A 24849-nucleotide genomic window follows, 5' to 3' on the forward strand; every position below is an offset into this window, starting at 1 on the left:
GAGGGAAATTACTCTATAAGTATGAAAAATGAACTTCATAATTGGGGAACACTTTAAAGTGCTGCCCACTAAGCTAATGGTTGATTACTATGATGTTAATGAAAAAAAAAATAATATTATAGAAAGACTTAAGTGGGATCTGGGAGAAAGTCAAATTAAAAAATACGGACTATGAGGCTTTTATTTAGGAAACAATTTTTAGAAACAGCATATTCGCGGGTGCCTTAATTTATTTAGGCAACGACATCTTTTGATCTATACATTGAGTTTAATACATGACATATATACTACCTTCTCGATATATTAATGCACTAATATAAGTTTTTTATTGTTTAATTAAGGACTATAAGACACCATAAGCTTGCTCAAGCGAGCACAGGAATAAAACACTAACTAGCTACTGCCATGGCAACTGCCGGTCAGCCTCTGCTAGACTCACTAAAAGCTTCTCCCCACAAACTTACTCTGTATCTAGTTCTCTCCATAGCTGCTATCTTAAGCTCAGCTGCATTACTAACCCTTCATTTTAACCATATTACCCTCTCTCATCCTCAAATAATACAAACCCTATGCGATCGTGCCACTGACGAGGCATCTTGCCAAGCCATGGTCTCAGAAATTGCCACAAACACAACCATGAAACTGAACCATGTTAAACTCCTTCAAGTTTTGCTAACAAAATCCACATCCCATATACAAAATGCTATCCTTGAAGCCAACCATGTTAGAATCATGATCAATGATCCTGTAAATCAAGCTGCTCTAGTTGACTGTGTAGATTTGATGGAGCTATCTCTAGATAAAATCAAGAACTCTGTATTGGCTCTTGATAACGTGACAACTGATTCACATGCTGATGCTCATTCATGGCTCAGTACTGTGCTTACTAACCATGTCACTTGTCTGGATGGCCTAAAAGGTCTTGCCAGGTCTACCATGGAGCCAGGTCTCAAGGACATAATAACAAGAGCAAGAACCTCCCTAGCCATGGTGGTAGCAATATCACCAGCGAAAAACGACCTGATTTCGCCATTGAACGGAGATTTTCCATCGTGGGTAACAAGTAAGGATCGAAAACTTTTGGAAAGTTCGGGCAAGAATATTAATGCTGATGTAATAGTAGCGAAAGATGGGAGTGGTAAGTACAAGACTGTTAAAGAGGCAGTGGCAGCTGCGCCAAATAATGGAAAGACTAGATATGTTATTTATGTGAAGAAGGGGACATATAAAGAGAATGTGGAGATTGGAAATAGTAAGAAGAATATAATGCTTGTTGGTGATAGCATGGATTCGACTATCATAACTGGTAGCTTGAATGTTGTTGATGGATCAACAACTTTTAACTCTGCAACCGTAGGTAAGATTTTTCCTTTTACTTGTTAATTTCTTTTTTGGTTTATAGATTAAGCGAAACAATACAAATATGATATGCTCAATGCTCTCCCGGCTAAAATAGCGGTACTCATATTCTGTCTATGCAGCTGCTGTTGGTGATGGATTCATTGCCCAAGACATATGGTTCCAGAACACCGCCGGCCCACAAAAGCATCAAGCAGTGGCGCTCCGAGTCGGTTCCGATCAGTCGGTCATAAACCGCTGCCGCATTGATGCGTATCAAGACACTCTTTATGCGCACAGCGACCGTCATTTCTATAGAGATAGCTTCATCACAGGCACAGTAGATTTCATATTTGGCAATGCAGCTGCTGTGTTCCAGAATTGCAAAATAGTAGCTAGAAAGCCCATGGCTGGACAAAAGAACATGGTCACAGCCCAAGGCCGAACTGACCCAAATCAAAATACAGGAACTTCAATCCAAAAATGTGATGTAATAGCAAGTTCCGATCTTCAGCCCGTTAAGGGCTCGTTCCCATCATATTTGGGTCGGCCATGGAAGGAGTATTCAAGGACTGTGGTGATGCAATCCAATATAGGCGACCACATTGATCCTGCTGGATGGTCAATTTGGGATGGGGAATTTGCACTGAAGACATTGTATTATGGTGAGTATATGAACAAAGGAGCAGGCGCTGGTACTAGTAAGAGAGTAAAATGGCCAGGTTACCATGTGATTACTAGTGCTACTGAAGCCAAGAAATTTACAGTAGCTGAACTGATACAAGGAGGAGCTTGGTTGAAGTCTACTGGAGTTGCTTTTACAGAAGGACTTTGAATAACTTATGGATTTGGCCTTATGTTTCTCTTCAAATAAAAAGATATTGCTTCCTTTTCTTTTTTAATTCTCTCTAGTTTACTGGGCTTTCACAGATTTTTAAACTTGCAATCTCACAGTTTTAAATACTTTCTATTTTCTTAATTGTATCTCAAGTTCTTCATTTGATTCATTTCTCACTATATATCAGCCAATCCTCATTGACTTGTTATTAAATGGGGAAAAAGCTTCAGTTCAATCATCTCATAAAACTTTTAAGTTTTTTTCCTCTAGTTCTATGATTCCTGCTAATTTAAGAAATGCTAATTGCCAATTTGAACAATAAATATTAATAACAAAAGCAATGACATCATGGGACAAATAGCAAAAACATAATAATTTATCTCCACATACAAATCTCATAACTTTAAAACCAATGTCAAATCTGGGCAAAGAGGAAAAAACAAAAATAAAAGAAATGTGAAGATATATATATATTAGTTCATTACCAAACATTGTCTTAATAAGAAGGTGACTAGTCCAAATTCATACTATGTAAACTTGATTTTAAAGATTTTGTTTCCTTCTAAGAAACAGCTACTGCAAAAAAACGTGGCTCCAACCATTGGCCATACTTGGTGTGGCTTCAATAGCACCAATACCCTTTTGCAAGATTTGCCAGACATTCATTTCACTGATGTCATTGCAATGTTCGTGTGTTGTAATCTAACAAGTGGTTGTAATTATAATACACTTTGACAATGTTCTTATATTTATATATGAGAAAGCACATCGAATCTGATTCCAATATTACAAATATAGTTAGCAGAAACACAACACTAAATCAAATAAAATTTTATTATACATGTGGGTGGCACGAAAAATCAACCAAAAATAATCTGACAGTTATGAAATTCCATTTCTTTGGTATTCCTTCCGAGCTTATAAAAACTGATGTTCTATATTGTTCTGCTGTTTGACTTATTAGTTATGACAGTTTTTCTTTTCTTTTTTTAATTTTTGTTGTTAGTTTTACAACATCGACAATAAATATTAAAAGAATAATTTAGAATTATCTTAGTTTTTATCAATATAAATAATATTTAAAGGTGTAAAACCATATAAATATTTTAATTTAATTTAGATTTATTCTCTATTTTAACTCGTTTGAGTTGGTTTAAAAAAGTAAAAATTTAGTTAAAAATTGAAAGAGAGTTTGACATATTTATTTATAGAAAACTGTATCAATTTTTTTTTTTTAAAAAAAAAATCAAATGAAAACAAAAGTTACTGTTTTTAAATTTATTTATTATATTTAAAAATTACTTAAAGAACTCAGAGAATCTAATAGTGATAAGTAGGTAGGTGTATTAATTATGGTTATTAGTCAACAGTTGGAAGGAAAGATATGACAGCATTAATTTCACCTTTGCTATCTCAATTCCATTCACTTTCTATGTTTAGTAAGATGACATTATCCAAACAAGACCACACTTCTTCTTATATACTACTATAACATCCCAAGTTTCTATTCAGATCACAACTTCAAATTTTATTAAATTTTATTTTCAAATAGTGATGATTTTTTCTATTATATGGTAAAACTTTAAGACCCATTTTAAATTACCCAAATAATTTACAAAAAATAAAAATAGTTATATAATAACATTACATTTGTTCTAGAGGAATTTTTTTCTACACAATATCACACCCAATAGTTTGATGCATCACATATATCGATTAGTTGTACTAAAAATATTTAGGACATAGTTTAGGATGTATTACGGGACAGAAAAGCTTAAATCCATTCCATTCCATCCCATCCCATCACTAATAGGAGACAAGTATTTTATGGCATTTAGGTTGGATATGAAACAAATTGCCATCTCTAATAGACACCCATTTTCGTTTGTAATGGGTCTCAACTTCAAGCACAGCACTACAGTCTATCTTTATCTCCTCCAATTTTTACTCATGAAATTTTTGTAAAACTATTTTCTTAATTTCAAGACATTTTAAGAATGTCTTAACATTTTTTTGCATGTTAATTAAGCAAAGAAAAAAGAGATTTAAGTATAGGGAGGGAGCCAACTAACGAGGCATAGTTACTCTTTCCAGAAGTCAAACACTGCAGTCTGCACAAACATAACTTCTTCTCTCTCTTCTGAATTTTTAATATTTTTCCTCATTTTAAGAGAGCTCTCTACTCAAATTTAATTTAACTTTTCTTTGTTTAATAGAAGAAGCCTTTAATATAAGACATAAAAGGGACCTGAGTTTCCAGGCTTTTCAGTACTCCTTCACCTTGTCCTTCACCAACAAATAAAGCATTCAGCATTTTCTCACATTTTTGCACCACCTCACCTCTTAATCTTATTATCCAAACCCAGAAAACAAAACAAAAGCCGCCTCCTAATTCTTATTATCTATTCTCTAATTCTTGATCATTCTTGCCGTGTTCTGAAAGACCCTTTTTATCATCAAGATTTTCTGTTATAGCAGAAACATCAAGGGTAGTGCCTTGCAACAATATTTCCCGGAGAAGATGGACCAGGAGAGACTCTTTCTTTCTTGAATCTCCCATTTGTTTGCTTCCATTCTTTATAGGTACAGACTTTTCTTTCTCTTTCTCTGCTTTCTGAATAATTATTAAACGCAAAGTTGCAGACAGTTTTTTTTCTACTATTTTAATCTAAAAGGATAGATTCCAACCTTCAATCACAGGGAAAATAGTTCTTACATTCACATGCGTTTATTTTCTTCTCTGCTAAGTTGCTGTACCTTTTCTTTTTGTTTGTCATTTTATATCTGTTCTTGACTCGTTCTGCTGTAAAATATTAATGATTTTTACAATCTCATAAGTACATTTGTTGCTTAAGTTTCTTGCAGCCCTTTTTTTCCCCTTCATTCTCATTGCTGCTGCATTGGCTTTCATTACTTTAATTTTGCTTCATGGCAACCAAGATCAAAGGGATCTATAAGGGCAGCTTCAAGTTCATCTCCCAAATTTTCGGTAATTCTATTTTTTCTGGAAATGTATTTATTTCCTTTAAGCTGAAAGAATCCTATCCACTTTCTCTTAATCTCTGAAATTTTGAATTGACTAAACAGAACTTAAATCTTTCTAAGCACTATTTTATGCACATAAGTATTCATGCTTATGATTTGATGATATGAAAAATTAGTCCTTTTGTATGTTTTATGTATTTTGCAGTGGTGAAGGAAAGAGAGATGGAAATTGGGTACCCAACAGATGTCAAGCATGTGGCACATATTGGGTGGGATGGCCCTTCTGGTAGTGCACCCAGTTGGGTATGTGTAATCTGTAAATTCTTTTGTTGTTCTCAAATTAACGCTTCTACATGTTTTTCACTAAATAAATGTATTTTCAGAAGAACTCAATTAATATAAAAAGAAATATTAGGTGAACTTCTTAATACCATTTAACAATTCAAAGTGTTAGGTGGGATTTTTAGAAATAATATAAGGTCTCTTTAAACAATTCTAATTTCAAACATAATATTAATTTTTATTGGGCACTGCAGATGAATGATTTCAAGACACCTCCTGATTTCTCATCAACAACACTTGCAAATACAAGAGATTCCGATTCAATTGCTAACTTCTCCCCATGGTCCTCTCAAGGTATTATTATTATTATTCTTTATTCTGCATTTCTGTTTAATTTCTTTTGAGTGTGATAATGTATTTGCCCACCACCAACAACTCATTATTTAAATGAAATCAAAAAAATAAAAATATTATTATGCGGGAGAGATTGCCCAGTAATTGAAAGCCATGGGAGCAATGCCCTTAATTATCCATGTGGAGTATTGCATAAGAAGACAACGAATGGGATGTGTCAGATGCTAGGGGAAAACGTACATATTTGCCTCTTTTAATTTATTGAAGCTAATTTTGTTTGGTATTGCAAAAGTTTATCAGATTCTTTGCTTCAAACAGGGAGATGTTTAGGGTTTTCCTTTTTCCATTTTATTTTTTTAAAGAACATGGAGACTTTGGCTCTTGTGTCACGAGACAATTCATTTCTGTAACGAGGGAATCTATAGTTTTTGGCCATAACTATAAAACAATTTCTAGTGGACCATACACACAATTTTGCTAGCTGGTAGAATTCTTCTTTTTTTTCCTCATGTGATCCCAACCAATTATGGCTTGGATGCTGGTCATTCCTTGTTATTGATCTTGGAATAGAGATATCATTATTTTTATTACCATAGAATTCATGCCTTGTGTAAATAATAAATCAATGGGTAGAACTAATTTTACTAATAAAATTCTGCTAAGTTAATTGTTTTATTTTGATATTTCTGCAACAGATTTCGATCAGTCTATTGGAAGTCAACCAATGTCCACGAAATCGTTCAGCAACATTGTACCATCATCAGATCCTCCAAGTAGCATTCCAAAGAAATCTAAAAGGAAAAAGAAGTCAAGTTCCTCCCCGACATTCTTATCATCATCCTCTTCAAGATCTTCTCTAGCAGCAATGAAGTCTAAAGCTACATACCGTGAACTGGAGTCCACATCAAACTTACAAGTCTAGAAAATGGTGTAAAAGAATATGAACATTGGTCAGAAAAAGACCACAAATGTGCCCAGTAAGACGTTCCCCGTTATGTACTCAGGATTCCATGGGAACAACAAGCATCAGGAGCCTAGCTAGATATGTAGGAAATTTGAGCAAAACTTTTGTAAATTAATTATATGGATGGATCGTGGAAGATAAAGAAACCAAGTGTACGTGGGAAAATGTCTGAAGCAAATTCATTGATTGTTCAATCGGCCACATTGGCATAGTGAGACGCAATTTTCTTTTTAGTTCTAATTTTAATTTCCATATTTGTAACAGAGGCAATGAAATGTGGATTATTCTTAATTTGGTAATCGAATTCTTTTGCTAATTCAATCTGATGGAGACCCGTGTTCATTGAAACAAATGCCTAAGTGAGTTAAGAAATTGCCTTAAAAACTCACTTATACCATTCAACATATTCAGCATAGACAACCAACTAATTTTACTACCACTAAAATATCATAATTTATGTCTCTTCTCATTTTTAGGATCACTTCGAACATTGATACTAATACATACCGAGATAAACAGGAATCTTCAAGGCTAGGCACAACTATCTCGCCGTTGACTCAGGGACTGAACTCATCAGAAACAGGAAACTCAAATAATGTAGATCGCTCTAAGGCATGATCATAGCCAGATCGTCGTCTCGAGCCACCAGCAAGCAGACCCATGATGTCTAAAGAAATAGCTGAACGTGCTCCGTTTTGTCACATTTGGAAACCACGTTTCATTAGTGACTTCACAGCACCATAAATACTCAATCTTCAAGTCTCATTTGTGAGGTAATACATTTCCAACCATTTATGCATTTTATCCGAGCCTCTATTTCAAATACTAATATTTTAAGTATTGCACCTGAACACTCCAACTTACCTTACTGCAGATATCTAAAAAATTTTCAAATAAATTCATTCAGTTATTGATCTAATCCCAAATGTATCATTTATAAATAACATTATTCCTATAAATATTCATCTAAAACACCAATGAAACACTAATGCTATTACAACCCTTAAACGCTATTTTTAACTCTACTTAAAACAAATCTTCTATTATTATTTTATACTTTTTGTGAGATGATTCAATTATAAATTAGTTATATACTTTATAGTTAATTAGTAAAATTCATTTTAAAACAGTTTAAATTAATGCAATTTGTGTCAATACATGCAGAAAGTAAAGTCTATAAATTTCATTTAGAAAACTAAAATTATAAATATTAACGTTCATTGAAATAATTTAGTCAAATAGAACTCAGGCCGAAACTCGTAATCGTGATGAGCTTCGCTGAGAGTGAGCTCAATAACTCGGTGACAAGATAATCGGTCTGGGTTGATTTACCCTGTAACCCAACTCAGTCCGATCCACTCATGGTCCTATCCAAGCCTTAACCGCGTCAGACTGCTAGTCTCCTGCAGTGTGGGGACTTCTGGACTTGGCCATTCGGGCAATTGTGGGCTTCTATGGCGTAATGGGCCTTTATGTAAATTATTGCTTTAAATTAATAAAAAGTTCACTAGTCATCTGAGTTTGATGTTAATTTCCTAAACTTATTTATTTGAAAATAATTTGTGGATATGAAATTTAATTGCAAACTTTAGAAATTATTTTAAAATAATTCATAATATATATTACAATATATGAGTAGAAATTGCTATATATTAATAAAATAATTCATACCTTTAACCGAATAAAAAAACACATGTGAAATGTACTATTTATTAATCGAATACTGTACAGAAACTGTAATATAATTATCTAATAATATAGTAATATAAATTTAAAAAGAAAAAAGAAAGAAAAGAAGTTCATATTATATGATAGTTACACTATCAAAACGTGTTGTTTAAATTTTTTATTATAAATAATTAGAATTATTTAATACTGATAAATATAGATAGATGGTTATTTATCGGGTTTTACCCTTTTTAGTGTTTAGGTTGGGAAGCAATTAGGACAGCTGTTCTACTACAGATGTGTACTAACTAACCACAAATGTCTCTGTCGACTGCGACTAACATGTTCGAAGCAGACAATCCATAAACATACATTGTAATGTCATGAAAACAAGAATGCTTAAAACATATATGCTTACAAACCGTCCTTCTTCCATAGCTTTCTTTTTTTTTCTTTTTTGTTTGAACAACATTGCTATCATCTCCATGTCAAAGCAAACAAAAATTTGTTTCAGCATGTTTCAACCATTCCTGCTACTCACATTGGAAAAATCTCCACACTTGGAGAAAGTACATACAGAAATATCCATAAGCTAATAAATATGAATACAGTACCCTTTGATTACACAGATTCTCAAACCAACCCATTTCTCAAAATCATACAAAGAATCCATGGAAGGCAAAAGAAGGTCATATCGTGGCCTAAAAATCTGTTGTGGTATCACTGCTATTCTCACAGTCATAATAGCAGTAGTTCTTGTCATCCTCTACTTCACAGTCTTTAAGCCTAAAGAACCTAACGTTATCACTCGATCAGTTGCCTTGGAAAACATCAAGGTAGCGTGGCCACAGCTCTTTCTAAACATTACATTAGGTGTTGGAGTTATAATTGATAACAAAAATTATGGAGGATTCAAGTATAGTAACAGTACAGCCTACGTCAGTTATAGAGGAAATGTAATAGGTGAAGCTCCAGTTCCTGCTGATACAGTTCCAGCTCGAAAGAAGCATGATACGAGTACTTCTGTCACTATATTTGCTAATAAGTTGTTCGAAGATGATAATTTCTTGCACGACTTTCTTATAGTTGGGATCTTGAACTTTACTGCAGCTTCAACGTTGCATGGAAAAGCAAGCTTCTTAGATTTGTTCAAGGTAGAAGCTACCATTTTCACCACTTGTGACATCTCTCTATTTGTTGTGCCGCAACATGCTCAATCCTTCTGCAAGTCCAAGGTCAGCTTTTGAACGGCCTGGCTGAGAATACCGTGGACCTGGACTTCCTCAATATTGATTTGCATTGAAATTATTGAACTGAGATGAAATTATAAGCAAAGGGTACACATTTGTGGGTCAAAAAGTGTAGGATTAATTATAGAAACGAGTTATTCAGTTGAAAAAGATAGATAGCAGACGATGGTGATACTTCAAAAAATTTTGCAGGTGGGGAAAATTTTTTGGCTACAGTTTCATCTCTATATGCTTATTACACCAATAACTTTGGAGCCTTTGTTTCAATTTCAAAATATAAGTTAGTGAAACACTTAACAGTTGAAAGTGATTTCTCGATGGAATTTAATGTTGTTCCGATGCATATATATGTCTAAGCCTAACAGTATTTATAAATTTTGTTTCCCCACACGAGCAGCCCGTTGATATGTAAACATCACATAATAATTTGTTTTCTGCTTCTGAATTTAAGAATTTGTAACTAGAATTATTGATTATGTCTTACTCTTGTTAGAATATATGACGAGCAAGCAAAACATCTGTAGACTTTATGAAACTAAACAAGCAAACAAATGCAATAGTTTTTTTTTTTTTTTTTTTTATAAATATCTCGGAATAATTTTATGAGATAATTATTATTTTTCTCTTCATTTTTTATCTAATATACAGATGGTATTTATTTTTATTTTTATTATATTAAAATATTTTATATGGCTTTATAAAATTAAACTACTATTCTTTTATATCTAAAGTTAATAAAGTTAAAGAAACTACTAAATTAAATGATTCGTTGCTTTAGCACTTATAATGATTTGAGAAGCAGAATATGACAATAATAAAAATGATTTCTAATTAAAAAGCTTAATCCAATATATATTATTTATCATATCATTTTAGACCCATTTAATAAAAATGATCTAAATTAACTAATAATACTATATTATTTAGAATAATTAGTTTTATAAATAGATCTATATGTAATAAAAACATATAAAATCATGTGATATTATTAATTGACGTGAACCATTTTCATTGATATATTTACGAATGAGGTAATGGATAACATTTACTTAAAAATTTCTCTTCTCTTTACAAAATTAGTCGGTTGTTTTAGTGTTGCTGCGTTCCACTTAGAGCTAACAAACATTATTAAACGACAAACTTCCTCTTAATTAGTTCTTACAGTATAAAGGCCAATTCATGTGTAGCACAGCGGCTACCTCGAACAGTAATTTTCAAAGAGATTTTTGTTTCTTCTCGGAACTGCGAGTCATGTTATCAGTTATAATAATCATCAATAATTCACTAAATTTATATTGTTTAAATATAAAAGCTTCAGAGTGCATGGTTTTTCTATACGCAAAGAAAAAACATTAAAAAAATTCTATAAATAAAGGTATCCAATCTATAAAGATAAAAAAAGAGATTCTTCAAGAAAATAGAAGATAAAATTTACGTGGAAACAGCTGCTAATGAAGGCTGTAAATCTTAAAAAGATTCTAGAAAACCTTGAAGATTATGTAGTTAGTGTGAACAAATTGAGTGAGAAATAAATCTGCAGTAATTTACAGTTTGCAGATATCAGATGCTCATTCAATGGATGATTTTCCATGATCAAGAAGATAACATTAAATAAAATTCTTTTTTTTTCTTGGAAAAAAATAGAAAAAAGAAAAAGGGAAACTGAAAGAAATTGAAATTGTTAGATATAAAAGTGGGGTCGACCAAAACAAAGTCTAAATGACTTGACCAAAAAAATTGAACCATTTTGTTTATATTAATATTATGGGGGTGACATCATCGCTTCCCACCAAACTAAATTTATTGATGTGGATCCACTGCCTTTGTTATATGCAACTTTTATTTTCTATCTCATTCTTTTTAATAATATTTTATATATTTTTTCCTTTTCTGTTTGATTCTAGTAACGGAGACAGCACATCTAATCTAAATGTATTCATATCAATTGACAATCAAGCTATCATTTAAATTTAATTATAGATGCTTAATTGAAAATCCATCATTTTAAATAGTAATAATATTATGACTTAATTTTATTAAATATGTATAATGGAGTGTTAAATTTAAATGTTATATACTTACTTAAATAATTTATTCCAAGTACTGTAACAGTCAATATACTGATGATTGAAGTTTGAAATTCCTGGGAGAATAGGACCCAGAAACTTGAAGATTACTGAATACAACCATAGGTTTGTATTTGAACACCCAAAAATGAATTCCCAACTCCGTTGGTTTTTAGGTTTCCGAAGGGGATTGAACTTGCCCACATAAAGGAAAGATAATCCAAATAAAGCTATCCACAGCTAATTTTAATGCGTTCTTTTGTGCCAAGTTTCCATTTAAGCGCATATCACTGGTTCATATTAGAGCATCCTAATGATGTTTATTACTTTAAAGATTATCATTTATATATTAAAAAATATTTTAATGTAAAGACTTTAATATGTCACTCTTTATTTTACTTCTATTTCTTATAAATCTTAACAATTTTCTATTTTTATTTCTTCTTCTTTTTTTCATCAATAGAAAAATAAATTTGATAAATATTAATTAATAAAATACATAGAATATTAGAATACATTTATCAAAATAAAAAATAATAATTCTTTTATGAAGAATATAAAAAGCATGCTCATTTTTTTTATTTTATGAGATAGCTTTTTAAATAAAAATTTTAATATATATATAGAGTACCTTATGTGATTATGTCCGTGATTATATCCTTAAAGAGATCGATAGTTTTCTGCCTTGTCTCACAAAACCAGTAACCAATTTGAAAAGAGAGAAGAAATAAAAGAACACTAAAGCTGAGATTAGAGACTGTCTTTCTTTTTTCATGTGTATTTATATATATAAAAAAAACTCTTTATAAAAATAAAAACTAACACTAATCATTGGGACTAAATCAGCTATCGGTTATTATTGTTTAAGTCTTTATAAAATGCTTTAATATAACTATTAAGTGAGAAACATCTATCAGCTATATCAAATCTTTAAATCAAACACTCTCTCTTAATTGTTTATACAAAAAATGTCAGGACCTTTTTAGATGCACTCCAATTAATCAACTACTTGTTATTGTCCAAATTCTGAATTGTTGGACTCATTGAAATTATTCCAATAAGATCATTAACCATCACATTAATCACTATAATGCACTTCCAGTTTTTAGATAAGATTCAATCATGTAATTATGTAAGGTTTTAAAAAATGTAAATATTCTTGACATTTTATATAATCATATTTCTCTTTGAACAATGAATATTATCTAGGCAATTATGATTGAATTTAAAATTTCATGCTATTATAATTTTTAATTTTAACTTTGGCACGCTGCAATAACTATTAGTTCAAGCAGTAGTTGGAAATATAGGTAATATATTATATACATGGAGAATATATATATATATATATATATATATATATATATATATATATATATATATATATATATATATATATTAATGAATAAGTGAATATCACATGCTTTATGAATTTTCTTTAATAATTTAAAAATTAAACGTATCTTCAAACTAATTTACAGGAACCCAGCCTGAACTATGTCAATAATCAATTGATTAGTGCAAGTGTTTGCCTCAAAATAAAAAGGGTACTGCCTACTATTTGTTCATGCTTTGGCTAATTAAGCAAGCATGCAAGTCATAAAGGGGAATATAAACATGCACGATAATTGCTTATTAAACATGCTCAATCCTTATATCCATTATACGGTATATTTATAATTAGATATAATAATTTATTATAAAAATGATTATATAATAGTTAATTAATTTTTGTATGACATATTACCACTAAAATATTTCTGTTTCTAATTTATAAATATGTAATTACTTTTTTAAAACAATTAGCATTGAAAATCTTTTTTTATTTTGCGCAAAAGATTTTACACTGTAGAAGCAATGCAAAATTTTTAATACAAGTCGCAATTTTCATCGAGCTTTCTTTCTGTTTATCTTTCTCTATGTTGCATTTACTCTTCTCCCCCTCCATAAATGCTATTGCAACCTCTCAGTAGGCTCTGCAATAACTCCTTTCTTGCCACATCTTCTCCACCTGTTCCTCTTCTTCTTCTCTTCTTCTCCTTTCCCTTTTCTCACCCTCCTCTAAGCCCTCTCCCTATCTCTCTTCATTTTTTTTTCTATTCGGTTTTTCTCCTTCTCTCTCTCTCATCTTCATTACAGTATTTCTCTTAAAGCCTTTATTAGGGTTACCCTACCCGAAACAGACCCAAAACCACTTCTTCTTTTAGCGTGCTGCTCTGCTCGGAACCATAAGAGGGTTTAGACTCAAAGGTTCTATATATGCAGGTCAGTCCATATCATACTCACTTATATTACAAAACCCTCAGTTTTATATATCGACCAGTTTTTCTTTCCTCTTCTTAAGTCTTAATGACCAGATGTCATGTTATCTCACTGATGATATCTCATATTAACATGAAATTACAGATGATATCGGTTATAATTTTTGCAGAGTTGAAATGGGGATTCGGCGAGATCTTTGTGACTAGGCATTATAAACTTGGTACAGTGAGTGGGTGTTGAAATCGGTTTGTCAAAGGGTGGTTGAGTCAGTGTCAACTCCTTAAGTTATTTTTTTCTAATTTTAGTCTTTTGGCACGTCAGGTTAGAAAGGGCTGTGTCTTTTCTTAAAAGCCCTTAACATTAGTCATTTCTGCTATTTTGCTACATGTTCGAATCTTATTAGCTGTTTCTCAGACTTCCTTAGGGAATCTATTTAAAACCTAAACCAAACCACACAGTAGCGTACCCTAAATAGCCAATAATTTAGCCTTTCTTTCAAGGAATAGAGAAAGGGACAGATATGGATGCAACTGTTTAGGGTTTGTGAGGTATCCCTTCAAGCATGAAGGATGTTCAAGGGGAAAAAGGAGTTAATTCAGAGCTAAGCAATCAGTAATCAGGTTAAGGTTTAGTTTTGCCCTTTCTTTTATCTTCAGATTATACCTCATCTTGGGTGTTTAGAAATTACATTTTAGAGGGATTTTTTTATGTGGGTTTATTTCGATGTGCTCATCCTTTTATTAACTCATATCTCATATATGCACAATGCATTTAGAGTCATTTAGATTAGTTATTGTTTTAAGCAAGGTTAATAGAAACGTTTCAGGAAACACCCTTTTGGTTATGAACACTAGTACTCCATCCCGAAGAGAGAAAGAGAGAGATAGAGAGGTTCACTTGTACTTATACATGTACAACTACTTCGACAGTGTCATACAGATGACTCGCTTTCCACAGCTCATCTAACATTTATTAGGAGAAAATTTAGCCTGACTTATCTTCTTTCTCCATCTTGCTGCAACCTATTTCATCTTTATTTTGGTTGTCTCTTTACAGAACATTATTAAATAACATTGTCTCTTCTGAACTCATTCACTCATTTCTGTTAACATGTTTTACATTACACGGCCTCATTTTTCTATATAGTGATCCCACTCTTTGCCCTCTTATTGCAGATTGAAAAAACTGTTTGTAGACTACTAATTTTTATTGTCGCTTTATCAAAATGTTTCAACCAGCCTTGTTTGAGAGTCACCATATGTTCGATATGACGCCCAAGAGCTCTGAAAATGAATTAGGGAATCTTAAAGATGATGATTATGATCATGAAACCAAATCAGGCACTGAGACCACTGAAGCTCCTTCAGGAGATGATCAAGATCCTAACCAACGTCCTAAAAAGAAACGTTACCACCGCCATACCCAGCGCCAAATCCAGGAAATGGAAGCGTAAGATGTCACTGTTTACTCTTTAAACTCAGATTAATAATGTGTATATAAAATGCTTTATTCTTTCTTGGTTATTGATTTTTGGGGATTTTTGAACCAGTTTCTTCAAGGAATGCCCTCATCCTGACGATAAGCAACGAAAGGAACTGAGCCGTGAATTAGGGTTAGAGCCATTGCAAGTAAAATTTTGGTTTCAGAACAAGCGCACACAAATGAAGGTAACGCAACTGCTGCACTTTAGCCCCACTGTGAATCATTTTTTTTCCTTGCTTGTACATTGCAATGTAACAAAGGAAAGTTTCTCTTTCTTGCATATACATATGTACATATTACTTGTGGAAATAACATAGAGCTACTTAAATATAAGTTCTCTTTTTCTTGGTAAGATACTTATCATAACCAACCTTATTTTTTGAAAAAGCCATTTCTATATAATTATTTTTCTTGTACATCCTTTATCCGCTATAGGCTCAACATGAACGACAAGAGAATTCAATTCTGAAGGCTGAAAATGAGAAACTTCGTGCAGAGAACAATAGGTACAAGGAAGCCTTAAGTAATGCCTCATGCCCTAATTGCGGTGGACCAGCAACCCTTGGTGAAATTTCCTTTGATGAGCAACATTTGAGGATCGAGAATGCTCGTTTAAGAGAAGAGGTTATTACCAAGAAATGACATGTTCAATTTTTTTTTATCTGTCTCTTTTCAAAATTGCACATAATGAATTGCGTCTTTGATTGATTACAGATTGATAGGTTATCTGGAATTGCAGCCAAATATATTGGCAAACCCATATCTTCTTTGTCCCATCTTTCGTCTCATTTACCTTCACGATCTCTTGACCTTGGAGTTAGCAATTTCGGAACGCAATCGGGCTATGTAGGAGAAATGTATGGAGCTACTGATTTTCTAAGATCAATCACTGGGCCTACTGAAGCAGAGAAGCCAATGATTGTTGAACTTGCTGTTGCAGCAATGGAAGAACTAATGAGAATGGCTCAAGCAGGAGACCCATTGTGGGTTCCTGGTGAGAACAGTACTACTGAGGTGCTTAACGAGGAAGAATATTTAAGAGCTTTCCCTAGAGGAATTGGGCCAAGGCCTTTGGGATTAAGATCGGAAGCTTCAAGGGAATCAGCAGTTGTTATCATGAATCATGTTAATCTTGTCGAGATTCTAATGGATGTGGTGGGTTTTCTCGTTGATTATCTTAGTTTTGAAAAATTATCGGAATTATTTATTGAGTCTTGCTTTAATTTTTGGTTTCCAGAATCAGTGGTCTACTGTGTTCTGTAGTATTGTATCAAGAGCAATGACTCTAGAAATCCTATCGACAGGAGTGGCTGGGAACTACAATGGAGCCTTACAAGTGGTACTTATTAAACAAGTTGAAGAACTATTAACTCCTAATCAAATTAAAACAATGTTTCTAGTTATTTCAGTAACTTCTTAATTCACACAAATCTGTCAATTTTCTATCGTAGATGACAGCAGAATTCCAAGTCCCTTCACCATTGGTTCCAACCCGTGAAAATTACTTTGTGAGGTACTGTAAGCAGCATGTAGATGGAACTTGGGCAGTGGTTGATGTTTCCTTAGACAATTTACGGCCTAGTCCAATAGCAAGGAGTAGAAGAAGGCTATCAGGTTGTGTGATTCAAGACTTGCCAAATGGTTACTCAAAGGTAGCAATTAGATTTCCAATCAGGCTAAATTACTACTTTCACTAGTAGATTGCTCACTTTTACGATGAATAGGCTGGTAACTATGATCTGGTGATGTTCGTGTAGGTGACATGGATAGAGCACATCGAAGTGGATGATAGATCTGTCCACAGTTTATACAGGCCACTAATTAATTCGGGTTTAGCTTTCGGTGCAAAACGTTGGGTGGCTATCTTAGATCGACAATGCGAACGTCTGGCAAGTTCCATGGCGATCAATATTCCAGCAGGAGATTTATGTGGTATTATGATCAATCTTAATTTCTCTTTAGCACAGAGACAAGAAGGTCTACTCTACTAGAGAATCTTGACTCTTGATTTTCTTGGACAGTGATTACCAGCCCAGAAGGGAGGAAGAGTATGTTGAAGCTAGCTGAAAGAATGGTAATGAGCTTTTGCTCCGGTGTTGGTGCTTCAACTGCACACGCGTGGACAACGTTATCTGCAACAGGTTCTGATGATGTAAGGGTCATGACTAGAAAGAGTATGGATGATCCAGGCAGGCCTCCTGGTATTGTGCTTTGCGCTGCAACTTCTTTCTGGCTTCCAGTTCCTCCGAAGAGAGTATTTCAGTTCCTAAGTGATGAGAACCATCGAAGTGAGGTATATTAAACATTTGCATTTTTTGTCTTGTAGAGTAGCAAAAAGACTTGAATTAATATATACAACGAAAATGAAACTTTGAGTCTTAATGCTAATGGTGCAATCATTTTATAAATATGTTCGTTAAAGAGTATAAATTATACAAGCACTATCCAGAAAGCCTCAAGCACTAAGCTGTCCTGAAAACACTTACAGTGGGATATCCTTTCAAACGGTGGTCAAGTCGAGGAAATGGCTCACATTGCTAATGGGCGCGATCCGGGAAACTGTGTATCTTTACTCCGTGTCATTGTAAGTTGCAGAAATTATGTGTATGAGTGTTTGTGCATATATCTGCTTCCAAATTAGTTAGTATCCCTGATACTGTACGCATCAAACTTCGTATTGTAGAGTGCAAATTCAAGTCAAAGCAACATGCTGACACTACAAGAGAGCTGCACCGACTCCACTGGCTCATATGTTATCTATGCACCAGTGGATATTGCTGCCATGAATATAGTCCTGAGCGGTGGGGATCCAGATTATGTTGCTCTACTTCCTTCAGGTTTTGCTATACTTCCTGATGGACCTGGATTCAGCCCTGGAATAATTCTTGATGTTGGGTCCGGCGGTGCTCTTGTCACTGTTGCATTTCAAATCCTGGTGGATTCAATTCCAACTGCAAAACTCTCTCTTGGATCAGTGGCGACAGTGAACAATCTAATTAAGTGCACAGTTGAAAGGATCAAAGCAGCAGTTACATGCGAGACTGCATGATCGAAAGGCCTATCTTCCGGTGAGTAAATTTGTGCTTTTCTTTTACAAGATATAAGGGTTTTCTTTTTTAACCATAACTAGATAGAAGGTTAATGTGAGTAAATTTTGTTATACTATACCAGTAATCACTATGAATTCTATGAAGGTCACAAAATTTCATGTTTTAACGCTAACTTTGAGTTTTTATTTCGTTTCAATTCGATAATTTGACTGACTTTTATGTACAAATTGGAGTTTTTGCCAATTCGAAAATTTTCTCTCATTAATTGTAGAGTTCTGCTACCTTTCGTTATAATGAAATTGACATTAACATTTGTTGTATGATTAACCCTATTTCTTTGTCCCAAGAAAAGTAAAGAAATAAAAAAAGGATTAACCCTATTTCTTCGTCATTGCAGGGATAATATATATATATATATATATATATATATAACGAGGGAAAAAATGCAAAAAAAGACCAGATGATTCAGAAAATTTAATGAAAGAAGTCAAGAACGCACCTCACATGATCCTTGCCTCGTGGTGTTTTAACATGGCGAAAGGCAATTCATCACCCTGCCAGGGTTATAGGTTCGGGCATTGACTTTGGCTTCTCAAAGATGAAAGTGGAGTCAGTTCTAATATGGTTGTTTTCTGTATTGTTTTAGGATTAGGGTTAGGGTTAATGAGGTAGGACTAGAGGCAACTTAATTATCTAATTTGTACTTCTCTCATCTCTCTCTTTTCAAACAAAGGCATTAGTAGACTGCTTGTCATTCTAATTAACAAGCTTTCCTTTTCTTGCTTTTTTTTTTTTCTCTAAATATTGTTTTGCTCTTGTTTTACTTTATTTAATTCGGATTCTTTTTCCATTGATTGTGATTCCGAGAGGGCGGTGCTGTGAATTAATCTCTCTAACTCTAAAGATAATAATGAATTCAAAAATTCACTTTAACCCGTAAATAAACAGCAATAAAATCTTCCAATTTGGATTACCCTAAAAAATATTTTCTTATATAATAATATTTTTTATTTATTTTTAAAAATATATATTATACCATAGTTAATATATTGCTGTATTATTATTTTATCTTTTTAATTTTATTTTTATAATAGAAATATTAATGTATTTTATCTATGGTTGAAGGGTTAAAAAAAATGTAAAAAAATAAGAAAATAGAAAATTAATAGGAAGTTAGGAATTAACTGTAAATAAAGTTATTTTTTAAAGATGTAATATGCATGCACATTAAACATGTAACTTATCTCAAAATACTAAAAATGACATAAAAGGAAATAGGATAAAACTTTTGTCAACTTAATATATGGGATAGGATGAGAGATACTATTATTTATTGGAATAGGCATATATTTTCGAAATACCTCAATTAAAAGGATAATAAATAATTTCTAAAAAAAAAAAAAGAAATAGTTAAAGGTTAAATTTTAAAAACTTCAAAAGTTCTTTAAACTGACAAAACTAGCTTGACTCTGGCCAATTCAACTCCTCCCCGGGAGCAATCAAGAAATATATATTGTGGAGGGAAAGGCTGGTAATTTGCGAACAGTATTTATGCTCATGAAAAGAAAAATAATCTCAAGATTAAAATCTAAGCTTAAAGAGTTGCCCGCATCCCAATATCTGAGAATCCTGAGACATTTCTGGCTTCTGCCATATCTTTGGTTCTAGTTACTTTCTATGTTTCTCCTGACAATCTAAAGTACTAATAGCCACTTTGGATCTGAAAATAGACAGCTTGCATTGTCTGCTACTCAGATGTTTATTTCATTTGTTTACTCAAACACAGTACAGGTAACAGGTCTAATAAAAACTGAAAAATTGGGGCCTAAAAGGGAAAAATGTTAAAATAATGCCACCAGCTGATAACAATTAAGCCACATTTACCTCGATTGAGTAAAGCAGCTCAGAATTTATTTCACCATCTTAAGATCCTACCACACTGAAATTATAGCCTCCAATAAAGTCATGCTTTCATGAATTAATAATATGCAATTCAATGGATTGGAATGACTATTCTAGATTTCCAGATATGGAGGACCACAGTTATATATTGTCTTTGCTGCCCAGCACCACATTGTTTAATTCTGTAGTAATGGCGTAAACTCTTGCAAAATTTAATGGTGGAAGAACAGATGAAGATAACTTAAAAAAGAATTACGTTCATTTAAGTAATTCTCAGTTCATTGTTAATTAATTAAAAGAAAATGTGATGGTTCTAAGTAATAGACGACTATAAAAGAGGTATAGCAAAGAAAATATATGTAGCTCTCTTCATACAAAGAATCAATAATTCATAAGGCGAAATGATTAAAACGAAAAATCAACTGTATATCCAAAGAGAAAGAAAGGAAACAATGCTTACCTTATTGAAGAAAGATCGATGTTTGGAAACAATTAAGATGATGTCATAACAGCAGAGTAAGTGACTGCTGAGTAGACTATTAAAAATGCGTATTTCAGTATCCATTGAATTTTTGGGGAGCATACATAGAGAGAGAAGTGCAATTCGGTTTCTGTGTAAGTACCACATTCAAGTTAACAATGAAATGGAGCCAATCATGCATTTGTGGCATTGCCTAAAAGTTGAAGAAGAAAGGGAAAAAGATAAAAACAGAAAAGCTGGTTTCTTGTCATTGGATTCATGTGAGAATTTAAGCTTGTTAGGTTAATGTACTTGAGCCTTTTTATAAGGAAAAGCAGACAGTGGTTAGGAGTTATTTATTACTTTACTTGCAACAGTTTTAAAAGAAGAAGAAAATAAAATTAAATAGAGTTTACCCTAATAGGCAGGTGGGCTTTAAATAGAGTTTATTTTGGTTTATGAGCTCAATTACTCTTATCACCCACCTCAACTTTATCCATAAGGACAACATACTTTTCATTTAAACCCTTCCAAATTTATATTTCAGAAAACCCAATTATCTTTTTGTCAAGAATATTATATATTTATTTGAAACCGTCTAATAAGTTTGGTCCCCCCGCAAATAATATAAATGAAAGTTTATATATTTTAAAAAACGGACCAAACTTATGCAGGCCTAGTCAGAAATTGGCACGAGGAATTGCAACTCGTCCCAAAAAGTGACCTTCAAAACCAAGCCTTTTATTGCTGCTTTTAATCATATCATTCACTGAACCCTTTTTAACAATTTCCCATAAGTTCAACTTAACTTGGTTTAATAAAATTCTTAATTTCCCATAAATCCAAAATTTTATTTTTATTCAAAATCACGAACAAGGGGTAATCCCCTCCCTTTATTTCCATGTCATCCTAACATGTCACTGTAATGCCAGCCTCTGGTCCACTTCAGTAATGGGGCACATGCATTCTTCTCCACACAACACAACTATGCTTCATAGCTGGCCAAACTATGCTCCAGCTTTTAGAATCCACATATCGTTTTCTAGTCACAGTTCCGGTCACGGGCACAATCTTTTGTCTTTATTTAATGTAGGTTACCTTCCATATAATAAACTCGGTAAATGCTTAATATATATTAATTAATTTTATATAATAAAATATCTAATATCAAAATATAAAATACTCATAAATAAGTGTCATTTTTTTATTGATTGTAATATATGAATCAAGTTTATTTAATATATTTTTTTCTTTCTACAAGGGTGGTCAATACGTCACCGAATACTTTTATTTTTATTTTTAATAATAATAATAATAATAATAACTAATAAAATAACCTTTCTTAGAACAAATTGGGATTATATTAGATGTACCCAGGCTAATTGCAATTGCAACCGCAATCAATAAAAAAATAACACGTAATACAAACATGTGTTTTGTACTATAAAATTCTATGAAATTTCTTAATCAAAATGGCAGCAAGTAAAGCAGATACATCAGCCACCACTACTATTCCTGTGTCCGATAACTTTCTTTAAGAAACGTGCTTATTGTTTCTCCACTTTCCTATGAAACTTGATAAACAGGAAGGGCTTTAACTTTTGAATCCTATATATAAAAGCACATCCAATGTCTCAACAAGATCTATCATAACATTATACACACAAATAAACCTTCTCTTAATTATCTGTGATCTGTTTATACAGTCATACACACACACAAATTGTACCTTTATGGATATAAGTTGCAGTATCCAAACCTCTTTCTTTAATGGTAAACTGCAAAATTTACGGTCAGCTGTTCGTTATGTGGCAGCTCAGAGAAGAACTGCAAATATCCGTGTAGTTTGTGCTAAAACTTTAACAAGTGAAAATCCCAACTCCAGTAAATTGGATGTTGTAAAGCCAAAGATAAAGATCCTAGTTCCAAATAATTTACCACTACCCAGCCCCGGAAAATTTGGGAGGTTTGGAGGCAAGTTCGTGCCTGAGACTCTCATTACGTGCTTGAGGGATCTTGAAGCTGTATTCAATTCTGTTTTAAAAGACCCTGAATTTCAGGTTTGTTAAATAAACCATAATAAAGCTATCTTCAACTTTGCATGGGTTAAATATTTCTTTTACTTTAAAGTGCTTCCATATAAAAAGTTTTATGTAACGCATGCATGCATGTAGGAGGAGCTTGCGACAGCACTAAGAGACTACGTGGGGAGGGAGACTCCGCTGTATTACGCAGAGAGGCTCACGAATCACTACAAGAATGAAAAAGGAGAAGGACCTGAAATTTACTTGAAGAGAGAAGATCTTAACCATACAGGAGCTCATAAATTGAACAACGCAATTGCTCAGGCGATGATTGCCAAACGTATGGGCATGGAAACTGTTGTGGCGGCCACTGGTGCCGGTCAACATGGCGTTGCGACTGCTGCTGCATGTGCTAAGCTTTCTTTGCAGTGTACTGTTTTCATGGGTACTTCGGATATGGAAAGGCAATCCTCAAACGTACTCCTGATGAAACTTTTGGGCGCTGAGGTATCTCTTTACTTCAGATTTTATGGATTCCTTTCATGGGTACTTCAGATTTCATATACTTTAATCTCGTGCTATTAAGAAAAGGTTTTATTTCTTAATTTTCTCAAAATGAAGTCAATTTCTTTTCCAGTATGGTTAAGACTCTTTTCCAGTTTTCATTATAGTTGATTAATTGGTTAATTGTCTTTTAGGTTAAAGCAGTGGCAGGAAATTTTAAGGATGCAAGCTCAGAAGCAATAAGAGAATGGGTAGGGAATTTACAGACGAGCTACTACTTGGCAGGGACTGTAGTGGGTCCTCATCCAAGTCCAAGCATGGTCCGGGAGTTTCAGTCTGTAATAGGAAAGGAAACAAGAAGGCAAGCAATGGAGAAATGGGGTGGGAAGCCAGATGTACTGGTAGCATGTGTAGGGAGTGGGTCAAATGCATTAGGGTTGTTCAACGAATTCATAGGAGATGAAGATGTGAGATTGATAGGTGTTGAGGCTGCTGGATTTGGTTTAAACAGTGGGAAACACGCAGCAACTTTAGCTAAAGGAGAAGTGGGTGTGTATCATGGAGCTATGAGTTATTTGTTGCAAGATGAGGAAGGTCAAATTATAGGTCCATATTCTATTGGCGTGGGGTAAGTATTTGTACCAAGGGAATTCACAACCGGGCACCAGTTTTTTATTTCCTATTATCGTAGTGTTACTAATTAGTTGACTGATTGTCATGTTATAGGTTGGAATATCCAGGAGTTAGTCCAGAATTGAGCTTCCTTAAAGAAATAGAACGTGCGGAATTTTATTCTGCTACCGACGAAGAAGCTATAAATGGTATATACTGAAAAGATGAATGCATGCCAATTGTAAAAAGGAATTATACAGACTGATGTAAAATGGCTTGTCTTGCTTGCAGCATACCAGAGGCTGTGTAAATTGGAAGGTATAATTCCAGCTTTGGAGGCTTCTCATGCACTCGCATTTCTGGAGAAACTTTGTCCTAATTTATCCAATGGCACCAAAGTCATTGTCAGCTGTAGCGGTCGTGGGGATAAAGATGCTGCCACAGTCTTAAACTACAAGCAAGACTCATAAATAGGCGTACCCAGTAATTATTATTATTATTTATTTATACATATAATTGGTATTATGCGGAAATTAAAATAACTGGGCCTAAGACGATGTGCCTATATTTTATGTCTTACCCATTTTACTTATGCTAATTATGATATCTGCTCATAATGATTGAAACAATCACGCAGAAGAGATATTTTTCCATCGATATGAAAGGTGGATGTACGGATGAAGATAACTATACACTATAAACTCCAAAGGAATCTCTTTAAGTTTCTGGGTCCATCCTGTCGCCTGATTTTATTTGATTAAATTGTCCTTATGTTCATTATATTTATCCATGTCACCATGGGAAATAA

The 24849-nt window shown here is 33.2% G+C and overlaps 5 protein-coding genes across 12 annotated transcripts; all 5 read left to right on the plus strand.

Moving 5' to 3' along the window:
• The first annotated feature begins 353 nt into the window (after positions 1-353).
• On the plus strand, positions 354-2240 carry LOC8284240 (pectinesterase). Its single transcript, XM_002518477.4, has 2 exons — positions 354-1357; positions 1482-2240. Exons 1-2 carry the CDS (start codon positions 406-408, stop codon positions 2171-2173), a joined length of 1644 nt encoding a protein of 547 aa, XP_002518523.2. The 5' UTR covers positions 354-405; the 3' UTR covers positions 2174-2240.
• A 2033-nt stretch (positions 2241-4273) lies between these two features.
• On the plus strand, positions 4274-7085 carry LOC8284239 (CRIB domain-containing protein RIC10). 2 transcript variants are annotated; one of them, XM_002518476.4, is made up of 5 exons: positions 4274-4759; positions 5042-5165; positions 5367-5464; positions 5698-5797; positions 6493-7085. In XM_002518476.4, the coding sequence occupies exons 2-5, from the start codon at positions 5105-5107 to the stop codon at positions 6717-6719; spliced, it is 486 nt and encodes a 161-aa protein (XP_002518522.1). In that variant the 5' UTR covers positions 4274-4759; positions 5042-5104; the 3' UTR covers positions 6720-7085. The 2 variants fall into 2 exon arrangements, with proteins under 2 accessions (XP_002518522.1, XP_015574259.1); XM_015718773.3 differs by having other exon boundaries at positions 4276-4759; positions 5032-5165.
• A 2015-nt stretch (positions 7086-9100) lies between these two features.
• LOC112534765 lies at positions 9101-9676 on the plus strand. The gene has a single exon (XM_025157231.1). The coding sequence runs from the start codon at positions 9101-9103 to the stop codon at positions 9674-9676; it is 576 nt and encodes a 191-aa protein (XP_025012999.1).
• Positions 9677-13717: 4041 nt separating this feature from the next.
• On the plus strand, positions 13718-19324 carry LOC8284237 (homeobox-leucine zipper protein MERISTEM L1). Of its 7 annotated transcripts, none has more exons than XM_015718818.2 (12): positions 13720-14010; positions 15183-15456; positions 15557-15674; positions 15925-16113; positions 16204-16644; positions 16727-16828; positions 16941-17141; positions 17247-17421; positions 17511-17782; positions 17978-18073; positions 18173-18557; positions 18937-19324. In XM_015718818.2, exons 2-11 carry the CDS (start codon positions 15233-15235, stop codon positions 18536-18538), a joined length of 2184 nt encoding a protein of 727 aa, XP_015574304.1. In that variant the 5' UTR covers positions 13720-14010; positions 15183-15232; the 3' UTR covers positions 18539-18557; positions 18937-19324. The 7 variants fall into 7 exon arrangements, with proteins under 7 accessions (XP_048230745.1, XP_015574304.1, XP_002518520.2 ...); XM_002518474.3 differs by having other exon boundaries at positions 15246-15456; XM_048374785.1 differs by lacking the exon at positions 13720-14010 and adding an exon at positions 14241-14633.
• Positions 19325-22447: 3123 nt separating this feature from the next.
• Positions 22448-24762, plus strand: LOC8284236 (tryptophan synthase beta chain 1). Its single transcript, XM_002518473.4, has 5 exons — positions 22448-22961; positions 23076-23432; positions 23624-24057; positions 24156-24250; positions 24333-24762. Exons 1-5 carry the CDS (start codon positions 22635-22637, stop codon positions 24509-24511), a joined length of 1392 nt encoding a protein of 463 aa, XP_002518519.1. The 5' UTR covers positions 22448-22634; the 3' UTR covers positions 24512-24762.
• The last annotated feature ends 87 nt before the right edge of the window (positions 24763-24849 follow it).

Source organism: Ricinus communis, chromosome 5, assembly GCF_019578655.1.
Source record: "Ricinus communis isolate WT05 ecotype wild-type chromosome 5, ASM1957865v1, whole genome shotgun sequence".
Lineage (NCBI taxonomy): Eukaryota > Viridiplantae > Streptophyta > Magnoliopsida > Malpighiales > Euphorbiaceae > Ricinus > Ricinus communis.

Excerpts from the sequence above, each read along its gene's own strand:
- LOC8284236 (XM_002518473.4), top strand. The coding sequence starts at position 22,635 with ATGGATATAAGTTGCAGTATCCAAACCTCTTTCTTTAATGGTAAACTG. Across the intron at positions 22,962-23,075 it reads TAAAAGACCCTGAATTTCAG|GAGGAGCTTGCGACAGCACT; the intron begins GTTTGTTAAATA and ends GCATGCATGTAG. Across the intron at positions 23,433-23,623 it reads TGAAACTTTTGGGCGCTGAG|GTTAAAGCAGTGGCAGGAAA; the intron begins GTATCTCTTTAC and ends ATTGTCTTTTAG.
- LOC8284239 (XM_002518476.4), top strand. The coding sequence starts at position 5,105 with ATGGCAACCAAGATCAAAGGGATCTATAAGGGCAGCTTCAAGTTCATC. Across the intron at positions 5,166-5,366 it reads GTTCATCTCCCAAATTTTCG|TGGTGAAGGAAAGAGAGATG; the intron begins GTAATTCTATTT and ends TGTATTTTGCAG. Across the intron at positions 5,465-5,697 it reads CTGGTAGTGCACCCAGTTGG|ATGAATGATTTCAAGACACC; the intron begins GTATGTGTAATC and ends TGGGCACTGCAG.
- LOC8284237 (XM_015718818.2), top strand. The coding sequence starts at position 15,233 with ATGTTTCAACCAGCCTTGTTTGAGAGTCACCATATGTTCGATATGACG. Across the intron at positions 17,783-17,977 it reads ATGAGAACCATCGAAGTGAG|TGGGATATCCTTTCAAACGG; the intron begins GTATATTAAACA and ends AAACACTTACAG. Across the intron at positions 18,074-18,172 it reads TATCTTTACTCCGTGTCATT|AGTGCAAATTCAAGTCAAAG; the intron begins GTAAGTTGCAGA and ends TTCGTATTGTAG.
- LOC8284240 (XM_002518477.4), top strand. The coding sequence starts at position 406 with ATGGCAACTGCCGGTCAGCCTCTGCTAGACTCACTAAAAGCTTCTCCC. Across the intron at positions 1,358-1,481 it reads TTTTAACTCTGCAACCGTAG|CTGCTGTTGGTGATGGATTC; the intron begins GTAAGATTTTTC and ends CTGTCTATGCAG.
- LOC112534765 (XM_025157231.1), top strand. The coding sequence starts at position 9,101 with ATGGAAGGCAAAAGAAGGTCATATCGTGGCCTAAAAATCTGTTGTGGT.